Source organism: Tiliqua scincoides, chromosome 6, assembly GCF_035046505.1.
Source record: "Tiliqua scincoides isolate rTilSci1 chromosome 6, rTilSci1.hap2, whole genome shotgun sequence".
In the NCBI taxonomy this organism is placed as follows: domain Eukaryota; kingdom Metazoa; phylum Chordata; class Lepidosauria; order Squamata; family Scincidae; genus Tiliqua; species Tiliqua scincoides.
In genome coordinates, this window is record NC_089826.1 from 17,039,551 (window position 1) to 17,056,859 (window position 17,309).

General features: G+C 42.8%; 1 protein-coding gene across 1 annotated transcript in view; it reads right to left on the reverse strand.

Moving 5' to 3' along the window:
- Nucleotides 1-17,309, reverse strand: part of UNC5C (unc-5 netrin receptor C) — a 394,830-nt gene that overhangs the window by 143,564 nt on the left and 233,957 nt on the right. Inside the window, exon 2 of the mRNA XM_066631993.1 lies at nucleotides 7,177-7,398. Within this exon, the coding sequence (XP_066488090.1) occupies nucleotides 7,177-7,398 (222 nt within the window). The remainder of the gene's footprint in view (nucleotides 1-7,176; nucleotides 7,399-17,309) is intronic.

A 17,309-nucleotide genomic window follows, 5' to 3' on the forward strand; every position in this document is an offset into this window, starting at 1 on the left:
ACCTTCTGGAAGTGCCTGTGTGTGCTAGCACAAGTGCACACATGCCCCATGAACCCCTGTTATCTTCATTAGAAAGTCATAAGATTCAGGTCAACCAAATTTTTTTGGGAAGCATCAATACGGCTTGCTTATGGAAAAATCTATACTGAAGTCAATTAAAATAGGAATTGCAATGCTGGTATGTGGACTGCAGTGACAGGGGGTTAATGGAAACACCTTGAACAGAGTGAATTATCCAGTTCAGCTCCTCATTTACCGCTAGGACACCTCTTCCCTCCACTTCAGTTATATCCACAGTCTTTTGGTGGAGCAATCTGGTTTCTGGCCACATGTTTGCTTTCTTGGTTTAGGGTGAACCTTTTGCACATGAGTGCATGCTCAATCTTCTGAGCATGTAAAGACTTTCTTCAAAAGCAAAAGAAGGATCAATGGGATAGACACACCAAACTGTACGGTTTGTTTCCACAGAAGACAGATAAAAGATAGTCTGTCTAGATTTGAAAACTAAATTTGACATTAAACATATTTTTTGCCCTTGAGTTTACTTTTTGTTCTTAAATAGCTGCTGGAATGGTGGTCAGACTAGGCGTAGTGGCAAGTGGGGAGGAGCACCTGGATTGAGAATGGCACATGGGGCAAGGAAAATTTAAGCCCTTTTTTCCTGTGCTGGCAAAAGTCAACTCCTCAAGTTGCTTCTGGTGCCAGGAGGTAAGCTGCCATTGACATAAAAGGCAATTCCCCTCTTGATACAATACCAGGTTAGGATAGAAAATTCATTAGGTTCCTTGGAGCCCAATCCAGAGGGCTCAGAGCACCAGTGCTGATGCTCAGCACTGGTGCTGGATGTTGCAAACATGCTGTAGAGCAGTCGTTGCACCCAAGGAGCACTGGCACTGGGCCAGCACCTCTAGGCACTGAGCCTCAGCACCATGCACCCTGCCTGTGCTCCTCCAGCACTGGCTGGCAGTAAAACTTCTTGGTGTGAGGGGATGAAAGAAGTGGGCAGAATGGGGAGGAGAGAAGGGAGGATCAGGCCAGGGAGAAGTGCGGAGACAGTGGCAGACTCTGCAATCGCATTCTAACCCCCCTCCTGAGCCAGGTGACCCACATGGGTCTCTTCAGCTCTGCACCTGTTCAAATGTGGGTGCAGAACCAAGGAGACCCATTGCTGCTGGCTGCTGCCTACCCAGGGTAAGGGAGCAAACGCTCCCTTCCCCAAAGAGAACTCTGGCAGTGTTCCAGCGCCCACAGGATCTGGTGGTCACCATTTTGGTGCCACTGGAGCCATGGGCGCTGGGAGGTTTATGCTGGGCTGACCATCTCTTCTGACTATACTTTCCATATCTCTCAATACAAGAAAGCTATATTTATTTCTATCTCTAAGATTCTACAGACCTTGGCTGTGAAGCCAGGGCCCTGAGAAAAGTGTTTCCAGTTGGGCCCCCCAGCTCCTAAGGCCAGCCCTGATACCAGATATGTCCTAGGACTGATAATGATAAAGGGGTTCTTCACATGATATTATTCAGTTGTTGCAATTTCCCCCACACTTTTGGTTTAGTGTTAAAGCACCACACTGACAGTTCAGGAAGCTTCTCTGTAGACATTTCCTTAGCGAATTGTGAAGATTACAAACATTCAAAGTAGCTGACATCTTGGATTTACTGTAACAAGCCCCCAATGTCTGTTCTGTTCTAAAACTTTAAGAGCTTTAATGTGTGGAACTGCTCCATTTATAATGTTTTTTAATGTAAATGTGGAAGCTTTCCCTTCTTTTAAATATCACAAAAAGGTTATTTTGCTTATTGATGCTTATTCTTCATCCTCCATGGACCTATTTTTGAAAGTTGATTTAGAAGCTATAAAGCCTTGTTTTTAATAATGATGCTTATGGGCCTCTTCATTCTCAAACAGCCAGTGGGAAAGATGTGAAGGAAGCAGAGAAGAAGCCTGAGAGATGCATGAAATTACAGCAATCTAAACGTCAAATATGATAAAGGAAAAATTGCAAGGTTATATTTTATATCAAGTGAGAAAAGCTGCACTCCCTATTTTATGGGTCTGATGTCACTGGAGAATGATAGCACCAGGCTGAAAAACAGCTATCCGATGACAAGACAAATGGGGTGTGTGTGTGGTACCACGTACTACAAGTATTTCTGGTCATCCTTCTGTCTACTATTTGGCATCAAGTAGCACGCCTCCTTCAAAGTCTCTTCTTATTTATCCTGGCAGATGCATTTAAGGTACCTCACAGAGCAGTTAACATGTTACCGCACTCCTCCAGGGGTGGTATGTTCAATTTCAGCTGACTTTAAGTAAAGCACTTGCCATGAAACTGCTTTTTATTTTTACTGATTTTAACTGGTTTTAGTTTACACACACACACACACACACACACACAACTTGAGAATAATAAGTATAATCTAATTTATAACAGTAGGCCCTGGCTGAAGCTCCTCTATGAAGGTGCCTCCTTGCAGTGTTAATTATTTTTAAGAGCAGACCTTGAAATGATATTCTGTAGGCCAGGGGTGCTCAACAGGTGGATCGCGATCTACTGGTAGATCACGAGGCAAAATGAGTAGATTGCGGAGTGCCGACCCCCCCCCCTTTCAGGTGCCTCTGGGAGGAAACGCTGGGAGTAAGGCCCATTGTACTCAATGGGGCTTACTCCCAGGTAAGTGTGGCTAGGATTGCAGCCTCACAGCCTAATCCTAGGCATGTCTACTCAGGAGTAAGTCCTGTTATACTCAGTGGGGCTCAAGGTACACCAACTTACATTGTACACATAAATGTTATATGTTACGATGGCGTGAACATTGTAAAAAAAACTCTGGTAGATCTCCGGGCCTTGCTGGGTTTCAAAGTAGCTCTCGAGCCAAAAAAGTGTGAGCACCCCTGCTGTAGGCTATATGGGTAAAAAATATGGCTACCACAAAGAGGCAGCAGAGCAATGGAACACATTTTGTTAGCAAAAGTACATAAATGTCCCAAATGAAAGGCAATAAAGGGTGTTCTGAAAAAGAACCCCCACCCAGTTGTTCCATTCATTCCTGATCATATTATTTTAGAAATTAATGGAGCAGAATACAAATGGGGGCCAGTATCCAGAAGATATACACATGCCTATTCAATGCTGTATTTAGTAGACTGTATTCAGTAGACATTCTTAAGGCCTGCTACGGGGTTTGACCATCTGGTTATGTCCGGCTATCCTTCCAAAGAAAACACCAGCCTTAAATCTGCCATCAAGTTCTGAGTCTTCATTTGTACAACACTGCAGAAAATACCTGATGATGTATCTGTTTGTTAAGTCATGCCAGGTCTACTCTTTGGAACACTGGCTTTCAGTGCGTGGAGCAACCATGAAACCTATCTGACTACCAAACTGAACATTCATCATATCATCATACTGTCCACCCTTTATGGCCATAAGGGCCCAATCCTACCCAACTTTCCAGCACTGACGCAGCTGTGCCAACTGGGCATGTGCTCTATCCTGCAATGGGTGGGGAGGGGGAATGAAGGCCTCCTCAGACCTTGGGGCTGCATTGCAGATGTATTGACACTGGAAAATTGGATAGTGTTGCGCCCTGAGTCATGGTAATTTTATAGTGATGAAGTTAAGCTGCTGTTTCAGGTTGTGTCCTTAACACCAGCTAAAAGACAAAATTCCAAATACTGCAGTTCTTGAGTGATGTAAAATCTCTGGGATAGATTGTTTGTCTTTCAGGCTTAGTTCCACTGCGCAGGACACCTGGCCAGGATGTCATTTGACAGGGTTCTCAAAGCTACTGACAAGAGAGGGTTATGGTTCAGGGGGCATCACAGTCTGAAACACTACAAGGATAATCCTTGGGCAAATGTGAGATGTTGACATATAGTTTAACTCACAACTAGAGTAGCAAAAGAACTAGTTGGAGTAAAGTATATGTCACTTTCCCAGAACAAAAGTTTGAGGTGTACTGTATTCTACATGTCAAAGGGATATGAACAAGCAGGAAGGGGGGTTTATGAGATTTTATTTTCTAATTAATTCCCAATGATTGTAATAGAATACATGTCTCCATACTAGTATGGCATCTTGAGCTATCAGTTAAGCTACATGAGCAGCTGAATTAAGTTCTACCAGCTAAGTTATACTTGGGACAGGTGGAAAGAAATATGGCAGGAAAGGGCTGTGAACTTTATTTGATTATGTCCTGCAAGATACAATGTCAGAGGGCGATGTGGGAGAAGTTACAACTGGATAAACATCCTGCAAGCTTAGCTGCAAACCTCCCAAAATTCTCCCACAGCTCTCCAGGTGCCCTGCTAGTAATGAGATATCTTAACTCCAAAGAAAATGTTCTTAAAGATTCATGTATTCATTGACTTCAAGTAGCACCGGAACCCATAATTTTACATTGAACGATAATCCCCGTGGAACGCAGCATAGTCTGCATTAATATACTCCGATGTACTTTAGCTGGCTAAAATATTGTCCTTTACAAAACTTATACGATAATAACTTCCCACCCTTAGTCAGCAAGTAGATACAAGACTATTCTGTTTCATTAAAATAATTGAGCCTCAAAGGACATTTATACTGCATTCCAGCTACTTTCAGTGGGAATTAGAGTCACTAAGTCCCCTCCCTCCTTGGCTTCTGGGTCTTCGGTAATCCCTGGCATAAAACATACTGCTCAGCCACTGCATTTATCAAACAACAAAAATACATTTTCACAAAAAAATTAAATATGTATCAATTTCATCTGATCCACCCTTCCAGTGCTTCTGTGTTATGAACATGTAATCTTCTACAGCCCTTAAAGGATTTTTCTGTCTTGGTTCTTCTTATCTCTTTACTTTTTACAATCCCAGATAAGTTCACTTGCCAAATATCTTCAACATTATGCCTTTATTTCACATTCCCAGTACCCTGTCCCTGTAATCTCCAACTAACACCTGCCTTTTAGGACAAGATGCCCGATTAGGCTTTGCCACTCCATGCATGTATTTTACAGCTTTGCTTGTCTTGTTTTCCTTGTCATTTTTTACTATCTGAAGGCTTAGAAGAAAATCTGGTTCTAAGATGGCATTTCAGAACTTTGCTTCTTCTTGTTTGAGCACTGGTGCAGCTATAGCAGCAAGAGGGAGAATCTGAGCTTAATCTTCCTTCACTGGTTAACAACTAATGTGCAGCTAGATGGCTGTTTATAATGCTGTACATTAAGAATTTAAAGCATCATTGCAAAAAATAAATAAAACAGCATCCACAGGCACCTTAAATTGCTGCATCTTCTTGATTTATAGCCAGTTTTTCAAATGTGGCACAGTTAGAAACAATGTGATACACCATGCTGTGCCACTGAGCTATGCTAAATGATCAAAACTACTTGAATTTGGATGGAGAGAAGTGATCCAGCAGACTCATGCTCATCAACAATTGGAAACCATGGGTTGGAACATGGGTTGGGCAACACGGAGTCCATCATTGACCCAGCAGGAAAAATGAATTGACTGTTTCAAAGAGATTAAACTACAAATCAAACCCCTATCCTACATAACCCAACAACATCTGCTCAGCATTTGGTTCAAGAATATTTACAGGAAGGTTCATCTAGTTATGCAGGCCAACCAGCTATGTCTGGCTAAAGCCTTTTAGAGCCAATCCTATGCAAGGATTATAATCCATTATAGTCAATGGGGTTTACTCACAGATAAGTGTAAATACGATTGCTGCCTCAGTTTTGTTTCAATTATCTGCTTTTTCTCTGCTTTGTTCCCCTTTCCGGGCCCAATCCACCAACATGGGGCAATGTGGACTTGCACCAGCTACTTAGCAGGTGCAGATCCAAGTTGCCCCATTGTGGCAGCTGGGGCTTTCCCTGGGGCAAGGGGATGAATGTCTTGTTACCTAATGGAGACTTTCAGTGTGCAAAATTCCCCTGCAGGATGCTGTAGAGGCCGTACTGGTGCAGCTGCATTGGTGTGGGGGAACCTGGATTGGACTGGGCTGCTAATCAGAGGAACCAAAAAGTCTCATAGAAGAGAGTCCCATGCGGCCCAGTCATTTTAAAGACTGGGTGGGTGGCCCAACGTTTTAAAGACAATAAAGAACAACATTGTGTTTGCTTGAATCTCTCTTCCCCCCCCTCCACACACAATAGGATAATTTTCAAATAGTTAAAATTCCTTCTTATATAGCTTCTCCCATAATAGAAATGCTGCTTCCAAGAACCAAAGTACAGTACTGATTTTTCTCTCACCAGTTCAGCTTTGCTATGACCCTTCACCACTTCCTTATTCTTCAGTTGTGTGTATCACTGCACTATGAAAAGTGTATGTTCCTCAACTCTGTGCAAATAAATGATCTGAAGCAAATAAAATCTAATTCATGTGAGACTCCCAAGGCATCTGGTGGAATTATTCTTCTAAGTAATTAGATCAAATGATGGTGCAATTCCCATCTGAAAGAACCCACCTTGCTTGGTAGTCAGTTATTCTTCATTGCTGTCAGGTAGCACTAAGCGCCACTTCTCTATCATGTACGTGACTTAAACTCTATTGATTACTAATCTTTCAAAAAAAAAGAAGAATCACATCATTGACGCAAATATGATTATAGCCCATGGTTATTCTCTAAATTTCTTAAAAGTTTTCTTTATACAGTATTAATAAATGTGATAAATGAAGTCAATACCAGACTTGAGGCTTCTGCAGTCATTGCAGCTATGAACATTTGTAATTGTGAATGCATGTACAACACAATGAAGAATGTCTGTATCCAAATTCAAAAACAAAATGGACCAGATAGCTCTGTGCTATTTTGTATGTGTGAGAAGATTGTAATTACTGTGGTAGATCTCATCCCCTCTGTGTGCTCTCACCTGGCTACTAGATTGTGGAACATCACATTAAGAATATGCACAAATAGACTGCTCTAGATTAGAATATAGTTACAGTTTGGATGCATGTTTGAAATCAGAGAACTGATTCTTGAGCAAAGTCCTCTGAAAAAGATGCTGTGCATTGCCCTTATCACATAATAAAAGAAGTTGCGCCTCTTTTTTTTTTTTGCACTGCTCATTCATTTGCCTTTATTGGCATATGCCTGCAGTAATCAGAGATTCAACATAATGGTCTTTTAAACAATTTGTCCAATATGGTCATTTGCTCAAAACAAGAACTCACCAGATGTTTCATCAACTCTTTCATCTACCACGTGGTCCTTTTGATGAACCCATTCACTGTTGCATTTGAAATAGATCTGGGTAGCAGGGCTAGCCTTACAGTAAAGGTTTACAGGCTTGTTCTTTACAATGTAGGCTTCTTCGGGTTCAATGAGAAAGTGTGGAAGGGGCTCTGGAGGATCAGAAGGAAAGGTCTCTGGGAGTTCATGAAAAAAATCATCATCTGTAGGAAAGAAAAAAGAAGAAAATTTTTGACAGAAGTCAATAACATTAAATTTGATCTAGAAAGGTGGTGAGTTTTTCAGGTTTTATTACGAGAGAAAATAACTACTATAAATATAGGAATCCTTACTTGGATGATATACGTATATCCTTAGAGTACCTCTCTATGTCCATGTCAAATAAATGTTTTTATTTTTTGCAGCGGGGGGGAATCTGCGGGGGGGGGGAATCATAGTGTCATACCATCAACAACACATGCAAACTCATGGTATACTATTCAAGTTCCCAACATCAGAATTTATCATCTCATCTTTATATTGTTTGAGGCAATGTGGTTAACTAGTTCAATTGCGGTTAATATATCCTTGATAGGTACAACTGAAGGTTCTCGCTGTTCTGCCTTCGTAGAGAGTAGCTTTCTCAATATCTTAATTTTTTTCAAATGATAACAGAGCACTAGAGATGAGTGAACTGGTTAGAGTTACCTCTAAATAACTTTAAATGATCTCATTTTTTCTCCAAAAATTAGGAGAAAATTTTTAAAAAATGGATCCTTTGCCAAAGAACAAAGCGCTGGAACAGGCAAGCCAAGAGGCATGCATTAGCTTATGTAAAGATAAGCCCAGTCCTACACTGTTGCAGAACCAGTGTGAGTAGTATATACCATTTTGTATGTTCTTGAGCACCAGCAAAATGACAGCCACACCAGCACAACAGCTTGCCCACCAGCAGGTGAGCCCCAGATGATGGTGCAATGACACACCTTGGACACACTGACACAACTCCTGCCAGTGGGGAGGCCAAAATGGGGTGGAAACATGGGCAAGACAGGGCAGAACAAAGAGGGCTCAACACACGTCATATCCCAAGTTTCCCACACACACCAGGCACATGCCAGGAAAACGGTGCACTTATGACGACATGGTAAAGGGAAAAGCACCGGGAAATATCACTTCCTGCAATCTCCTCTACTCTGTCCATTTTCCTATGTCAGAATATGGGATATCAACTACATGGCAGCCAATCACAGCACACCAGCCCCAGAATTTAAGTCCTTGTCAGGGAAACCTGAAATCATAGAGCACATGGCACAGGGCTTTACCTTTCTGGGCTTTCACTGTGCACACTTATTGCACACGCACACATAGAGGAACTACAATGATGGTGGATACTGTGGAGGAAGGGCATGGCACACAAAAGGAGCAGAAGCAACCTCTTGTCCCCCCACAACATGGTACCATGACAAGGTACTTGGTTACTTTGTCATCTCAGAATGGTTTTTTGCCCTCTGGAAGTAACAAACGGATGTATGTGCACATATTCGTTTGTTCTAAGGAGCAATAAAATATTCTAGTACCAGATAGCAAATACAAGCAGATTGGCAACTAGATATCACCAAGATATTTATTTTACAATGGCACTTTATATATATGTGTTTGTTTCCTTCATTACTTCACACTTGTTCTTAATTTACACCTTGTGAGACTGTTGATGGTAGAAGCATTTGCACAGTGCTGAGTCCCTGGAGAAGAGAAGTCTGTGCTTGGCACACAGCTGATGAGAGGAGATAGACAATTAGCAGAGATCTTTGCAAACTACATTCCTGGCATAAGGCAAGCTAATTATGTTTTGGTGATAGGAAGATGGCTGTGCATTTGTACTCTGACATAAAGGGAATGTGAGTGGGCTCAATATGCCTACAACTTCTCTCTGGGGTAGAAATGGACCCCTGGTTTTCTGTTGAGAAGTAATTCCTATGCAATTTCTACTCACTCACAATGCTAGAAATGACTTCTCAACATAAAAGCTCTATCACACCTAGGGTGCAATCCTAACCCCTTATGCCAGTGCTTTCCAGCACTGACATAAGGGCAATGCAGCTCCGAGGCAATGCAGCTCCCTTATTTTGAGGAGGCCTCTGTAAGTGCCACCCAACTGCAGGATGCAGCACGTCCCATTGGCACTGGAAAGCACTGACATAAGGGGTTAGGATTGCGTCCTTAGCCTCTCAAAGTCTTGAACATATTCTGTTTGAGCCATCCAATTAAGTCGTCCAATTAAGGCAAAAGAAAAGAAAAACAGCTTAGCTGGGGACTCTCACTAATGTCATTTTTTATGTTGTAAAATGCCTTGAGTGCCTGCTTTTGTTAGTGAGGAAAGGGTGGTAAAGACATCTAAAGATGAAATAGTAAGCATACCCCTTAGAATCTCTTACTGGTCACATAAAGAAAAGGTGGCAAAAAAGATAGTTCCCCCCCTTGCTCAGGACTGTCAGGCTGCATATAACACCTGTAGGTGACTCACTATTACAAACAGGGTAGAGAGCAGATTGTCTACACTAAAAAGGTTCAATATTTGTATACATGGGCTGCCATCCTGCAACATAGGCATAATTAGAGTGGAACCTGAGGGGCATAAACCCCTGATGTTACTCCAAGGGGGGAACATGACTGTTCCTCAGGCTCCACCTTAGTTATCCGCAGATAATGTAATCCATAGGAGACGAGGGTCATTATGCTGCAGGAACTCACTTGGGGGCTGTGCCGGGCCCTACAGAGGTCACACCGGCCTCCTAGCATCTTCAGATGTTCTCCCTAATGTGAACGGAAGTCACTTCAGGTTCATGACCGCAACATTTGGTCGCATCAGGGGGATGTTTTGAGGTAGAAGAAAACTTGTGGAGTGGGCCATGGGCCTTCTCCAGCCTAAGAACACCTCCAGGACACAGCAAAAAGTCACAGTTGCAAACTGGAAGTGGCTTCTGGTCCCATCAGAGAGATCTTCTGAGACTGGGGACAGCCCACAACCCACTCTGTCAGCCTTTCTCGGCCTCAAAACATCTCTTGGATGTGACCAGAAGCCACTTCCAGCCATTTTCTCTGAGCTGTGGGATCAGGGATGCTGTGGGCTCACTGTTTTGCGGAATATGTAGCATTAAACCAGTTAACCAATTTTCAGTGAACTGTAACATTAAGGGCGCAATCCAAACCTTGAGTTCAGCCGGTCCAAGTCCCTTGGGCCGGCATGGGAGGGTTGCAAATGTGCTGTAAAGCACGTTTGCGCCTCCTCAAGGGGAAGCCAGGTGGGCACTCCGAGAAGTGCCAGCCTGCGAAGGCTGACAGAAGCCTCAGCACTGGCTTCCCCTCCACCGCTTGTGTTGGCCTGTCTGCGCTGACACAAGCGACAAAGGTAGATGGGGGGGGGGGTGGGGAGGAAGAGGGAGGGAGGTGTTCCTGGGTGGGGGAGGAAGGGCAACGGGCGTGGCTGGGATTTGGCAGTTATGCCAGATCCTAACCCCTGTCCCCGGGCAGAACGGAGCAGCTTCAAGTCACTCTGCTCTCCTTGGACTTGTGCCACTTCAGGAGGTGGTGCAAGTCAGAGAAGACCCATTGGGGTCAGCAGCCCTAACCCAGGGGTAAGGTGAAGAGTTTCCCCTTGCCTCTGGCTAAGCCCCTGCTGGCCACAATCTTGCAAGTTAGGATTGCACCCTCAGTAAGTTAACAAGAATTCTGTTCAGTAATAGTGCCTTATTCTGTAGACTTTGTTTTTTTTCGTATGTTAATTTCTGTTACTGAAAGAGAACTTTTCTATATAGCAGTGTTTCTCAAACTGTGGGTTGGGGCCCACTAGGTGGGTCACGAGCCAATTTCAAGTGGGTCCCCAATCATTTCAATGTTTTATTTGTAATATATTAGACTTGATGATGCCACAGTATGTGACTGCATTTGGGCAAATGTTACAGACCTGTACTTTTAACAAGCTGCTATGTATATTCTTTTAACAATGATAGCAAATAGGATTTACTCCTGGGTAAGTGTGGGTAGGATTGCAACCTAGGATTGTTAAAAATGTTCCTGCTTGATGATGTCGCTTCCAGTCACAACATCACTTCCAGTGATTCCCATCCTAAAAAGTGGGCCCCAGTGCTAAATGTGTGAGAACCACAGCCACAGAGAAATGAGTCAGACTGCTGAAAAGAGCTAGACTTCAGACAGCCTCATCTCTCTCCTTCCTTAAAAACCTTGAAAACAAAAAGACATCAATCTGCTTTTTAAAGGGGAAAATCATAGCAATTCTCTGGAGAATGAAGCTCTTCCCATTGACTTCAAGCTTTCTTGTCAATATTCAAGAGAATTCAAGATGCCCAAGACAAACAGTTCTTACAGTGGTAAAAGGATGAGGGAACGGTAACTATTGACAGATCTATCAGTAAGAAGCTGACAGTCCTGAAGGCCTTATTCAATCTCCTCTTTTCTGCTTCTGAAGCAGTTATCGTTATACACAGTGACGGACGCCGGTGATGATCAATAAAACGCCACAGAATATCAGACTAAAAATACTGCAGGTTAGCTCTCCTCTTCGTGTCAGTCTTCATGAAGATTAAATGTCAGACAACTACCTTTCTTTACTCTGGATATACCTATTTTCTTGGGTACAGAATTACAAAGGATAAGAAAGGCTTTTCCTCCAGCCTCAGCTTTGGTGGAAAGACAGATAAAGAAAGAACAATGACGGACGAAAAGAAATAGACAGAGAGGTGTCACGGTACAATCTACATAGCTGGAATCACATCACGTCACTCTTAGATAAGGGCAAATTGAGAGTGTGTGAGGTTCATGGACTTCCAGAGTTTCTCAAAGGAGACTGGAAGAATATAAACATTTTCCTGGTTATTTAAACATAGAGATTTAGGGCCCAATCCTATCCAATTTTCTAGTGCCGGTGCAGTCATGCACTGCATCTGGGTAATGGGGAAGTAGTCACAGAAGCCTCCTTAAGGTATGAAACATTTGTTCCCTTACCTTGGGGTTGCATTATGGCTGCACTGGTGCTGGAAAACTGGATAGGATTGGACCCTTAGCTGTTTATATAACCCAAATTGTTTTTAAAGTGAATTCTTCTGTACATAACTGCAACTTTAGTGAGGTGAGGTCAGATCTGGGAAAACCTTTGGGTGGGTGAAGTCAGATTTGGAGGAAGGCAAGAGCATCCCTGAGAAATGTCCCTAGTCTTACTCAAACTCATTTTTTACTCTGATGTTACCTCCTTAGGAGTAAGCTCCAAATTTATCTCAACATTTTGTTTGCCATTTGGTGGCAATTCCAGACCCAGGTAATTTGCACATTACCAAGGTTTGCATCTGTTGTCATTTTTGACTTTCTTCTGTAAAGCTTCTGAAGTAGACCTTATCTACACACATGCAAAAAAAAAACACAGCACAAAGTGTAACCATTTGTGATGTGTTGTATCCCTGGAACAGCCATAGGGCACATCTTTTCCTCCTGGTCATTTAATTGCAAATCAGCAAAGAGACAGATGGAAACTAACAAAGTACACATATGTTTTATAATTAAACAAGCATTGCCTCGCTAATTCCTGTTGACTGGAAAAACAAGCATATTTGTTTTAATCTATGACTCCCAGCACATTTATTGAAGACAATGTTCATTATTGTGCTATCCAAACAGTGCACTAAAGTTTCACTCACATGCCCGACATTCCAGTTCAGACACATAGTATGTTAGGTTCTGAAAATATGGTTCTGATGGATCCTTTTAAAACATTTCAAATCATCTTTTTTGGGGGGAGGGGGAAGGACAAACGCTTTAGTACAGTGTTTCTCAAACTGTGAGTTGGGGCCCACTAGGTGGGTTGCGAGCCAATTTCAGGTGGGTCCCCATTCATTTCAATATTTTATTTTTAATATATTAGACTTGATGCTCCCATGGTATGTGACTGCATTTGGGCAAATGTTACAGACCTGTACTTTTAACAAGCTACTATGTATATTCTTTTAACAATGACAGGAAATGCGACATACTCCTGGGTAAGTGTGGGTAGGATCACAGCCTAGGACTGATAAAAATTTTCCTGCTTGATTATGTCACTTTTGGTCATGACATCACTTCTGGTGGGTCCTGATAGGTTCTCATTCTAAAAAGTGGGTCCCATTGCTAAATGTGTGAGAACCACTGCTTTAGTATCATAATTTGCTGAAAACCTAGGTTGGCTTTACTCATTGGCAGGGGAGAATTAGGAAATAGACACCTATAGTAGAGTTACTAAGGCCACCACCCCTTCAAATTACTGTATTACTAAAGCAAAATTCAAATAGAAAATCAGAAAAATAAGCAAGATTTGCCTGTTGGAATTTGGGAGTTAGGATTTTGATTTTTCCTCCATTTAGCATAGGATGGTGGCATACAAAGAGTCATTTCATTTTATTCTCATAATTCTCCTTAAATATAGGCTAGTATGAATGCTGGTAATTTGCCCTAAGAGTGTGGACTTCAGTTTGTCAAGAATCGAGACCAACTTCAAACCCCAACCTTCAACATGAAACCCACCTTCAAGAGCCCAGCAGGCAAGGGGGTTGGGAAAGCAAAAGCCCACAGTTCTTTTCCCCTGAATGGCAGCTAATCAGTGTGTGCTGCTACTACTGTGTGTCTATTGTTCTGAAAAAGGAAGTACAAAGAGTGGCACAGCAATCAATTTTGAAAGGTGAAGGAAGAGAAAGGGGCAGGGAGTGACACAAGGCAGACAGAAGATACCAGGTGGCTGTACCACAGAAGAGCTGGCAGATGGGTGGGAAGCTGAGGAGACCCACTGAAGACTGGATTACTTGGCCAAAGCAAAGGGCCTGGTTTCTTCCCTTCATCCCTGAACTAGATGAACCCATGGTCAGACTGTAAGGAGGAATAAAAAAAAAGGAGAGACAAAATTTTACATAAGTGCTCATTTATTGAGTGGTACACGTTGCCCATCAATTTCGGCCTTCCTGAAGAGCACAAAAAGCATCTTCTTAATGCTTACCAAAAGTATTCCCCAAAGTAGAACTGAATCCTAAAGATCATGTGACACTACATACAAAATGCTGCCTTTTGAGCTCTTCTGTACAGCTGAGACCAAAACATGATGGATAATGTGTACTACTCAATAAATAGTTTTTCCTCCTTATGCGTATTTGAGGCTTTGCCTTCCCTTTTCATCCCTCTGCATTTGGTGTTGCCCCATTGTTCCATTGACTAAGTACAAAATCAGCATTGTTTCATCATCTGCTTTCTTCTCCCTTGGATCATTCATTCTTTTTCCCCACAGACAAAGGAGCAGAAGAAGAAGCACATGTACTTGAGGCCTTCTGCTAGCCTCACAATCCTTTGGAAAATCATATCTGGACAGAGTTTTTGCAGGCCTTTTCTTTAATGATGGCACCTATGAGGTTCAAGTACAATTGTGGGCCCAATCCTATCCAACTTTCCAATGCCAATGCAGCCACTGTGCAGCCCCAAATTAAAAGAACAAATGTCCCCTTACCTTGAGGAGGCCTCCATGATTACCCCCTTACCCCATTGGCACAGCTGCACTGGTGCTGTAAAGTTGGATAGATTTGGGCCCTGCGTCACTTGTACATGTTCCACACAGAGGTCCAATACAAGATCATGAAGAGAAGGAGTAAAGACAAGTGAGAAGAAGTCTGCATGAAAGGCTTGAAGCTTGTTTCTGAAATCTTCCTGGGGACAATCTCGGCAGAAAACATCCAAACAGTCCTTATGTATGCCTAAGATCAGCACCAGTGTTCTCTGAGAGATTTAAAAAGAAAATTGCTAAGGGTATTAATGGCATTCTTTGTACATTTGCCTCATGTACAGAATCATAAAAGCAGCAGGCACCTACCCCTTTTTTCATACCAGACATTTTCATTCATTTGCCAGGTTCATATGTTTCATTATTCACCTAGACAATAGGTTTGTGGAAGAAAATGTGTAACAATACAAAAAAAAGATTGGATTTTGCTGCACCATACAAAAACCAAAAAAACTCAGATGACACAAGCTCATCTCCAGTGGCATTCAAGGCCTCCAGCTTATACATCTGCTGCACACCACTAAGACATAATAGGCACAGACTTATCAGGCTGATGGAATCAATGCTGGAAACTCAGTTTGTGCTTTCCTGGGTTCCCAGATGCAATTAGATCTCCTGCAGCAAGGACCGAAAACATTATTTCCTTCTCTGTCAAGCAGGTAACCAATGTCTTTACAAGACTCTTTCCTGTATACACCTTAGCGAAACAGCTGTATTGGTGTGTGCGTGCTCTTGTGCAAATTACAATCCGGTTGTCTTCAAGTGTGGCTAAAACACAGAATCGTATTTCACTGCTGCTGAACGAGATAATCCACAAAGTATGAAACACGAATTTGAGACATCCTAACCACAGTTCAGACAGAAAGCTGCTCTCAGTGCAAGGACTCAATCCAGGTAATGTGTAATGACAACGGAATGCTTGTGCGCATGTGCAATGTACCTTTCTCACAATGTTGGTTATAGCTACATGATCTCACATGCCCAGGATTTGTGGTGACAGCCCCAGATGAAAGAACATCACTTCAGGGCAGGCTTGAGCCTGGCCCTTTCGATTTCAGAAATAAAGCATTATGAAGAGTACGTAACCTCTAACATTTTTTTCAGAGGATTACAGGGAAATGCTTGAAAGACCCAGACACCCCCAAGAAGGACACAAGACAGAGGCTTGGGATGATTGTAATTTATTGAATTAATAAAAATAACCTGCAACAGGAAAAAATTATGCTAAGAGCTTGGGGGTCACTAAGAGCTTGGGGGAGAATGGAACTAGTCATTTACCTCCTCCCAGACCCCATGGAAGTGACATTCTGGCTCCAGGCGTCACCTCATCAGAAACAGGGTTAGCCTATCCCAGCCAACCCCAAGGGGTCGATGCAGCTGGCTATCACTGACCCGCACAGGCTAAGCCATGAGCTGGCCCTTGCGTAAACAGCCAAGAGGCTTGCCAACCAGCCTCACAAACCCAGATAAGTGTTGTCAAAGCAGTTCTGGTTCATCCTCTGACCTTGCTCACCTCAGCATGCACGCTACCCCCATTCCTGGCTACCCAGCCAGCACACCACCTGCCCCACTCAGGGATACCTTTAAATAACTACAGCCCAAATCCTAACCAACTTTCCAGCACTGGCATAGCGGTGCCAATGGAACATGTGCTGCACCTTGCAATTGAGTGGCACTCATGGAAGCTTCCTCAAAGTAAGGGAATATTTGTTCCCTTACCTCAGAGCTGCATTGCCCTTATGTCAGTGCTGGAAAGTGGGTTAGGATTGCACCCTACATCTATAACACCACGCCCACATGCCAGTCCAGGGTAGGCGAACGAACAATAACCACGGCCAATTATGTTACCAGCCAAAAATTCCTACCTGGCCCCCAAATGGAGCGACCAGCTACTTTCAAACTGGATACAGTGCAGGCAGGTGGAGTTTGCTGAAAAGGTGTGAACTGAAGCCGGGGAGACCTTACTGGCCCCACAACAGCTATGCCATGCCCCCAATCAATCTGGCAGCCAATGGGTTGCCTTGATTTTCCCACCTCTGCCCCAAACCCATCTGGGGAAGCTGGGCAAACAGCACTGGGGCTCTAGGTGCCCCAGTGCAATTCTCATGCCAATGCCTGAGATTTCCCCCCCTCCACTTGCATATACCATTAAATGCTGCTGAAGGCTCTGCTCCTCTTGCTCTTTGCAGTGTTAGAATAGTATGAAAGAGCATGTCCTTTGTGGAGTTAAAAGCCAAGAGATTGTACATTTCCTTGGTTCAAGATACTCGGTACTTGAAAAACGTTATCGCATTATGTAAGCTACTGAAATTTCAAGGATATAACTCCAAAGTTGCATGGTGTGATGATTTAGCAAGGGCGATATTACGGGGTAGCCAGGTGAGCCACTGACCAAAGGCTGACTCCCTTTAAAGGACCTATCTCACCGACAATACAATCCTATGTATGTGTATCAGAAGTAAGTTCCACTGTATTGTTGCTGTTGTTATTATGACATAATAAATAAATAAATAAATAAATAAATAAATAAATAAATAAATAAATAAT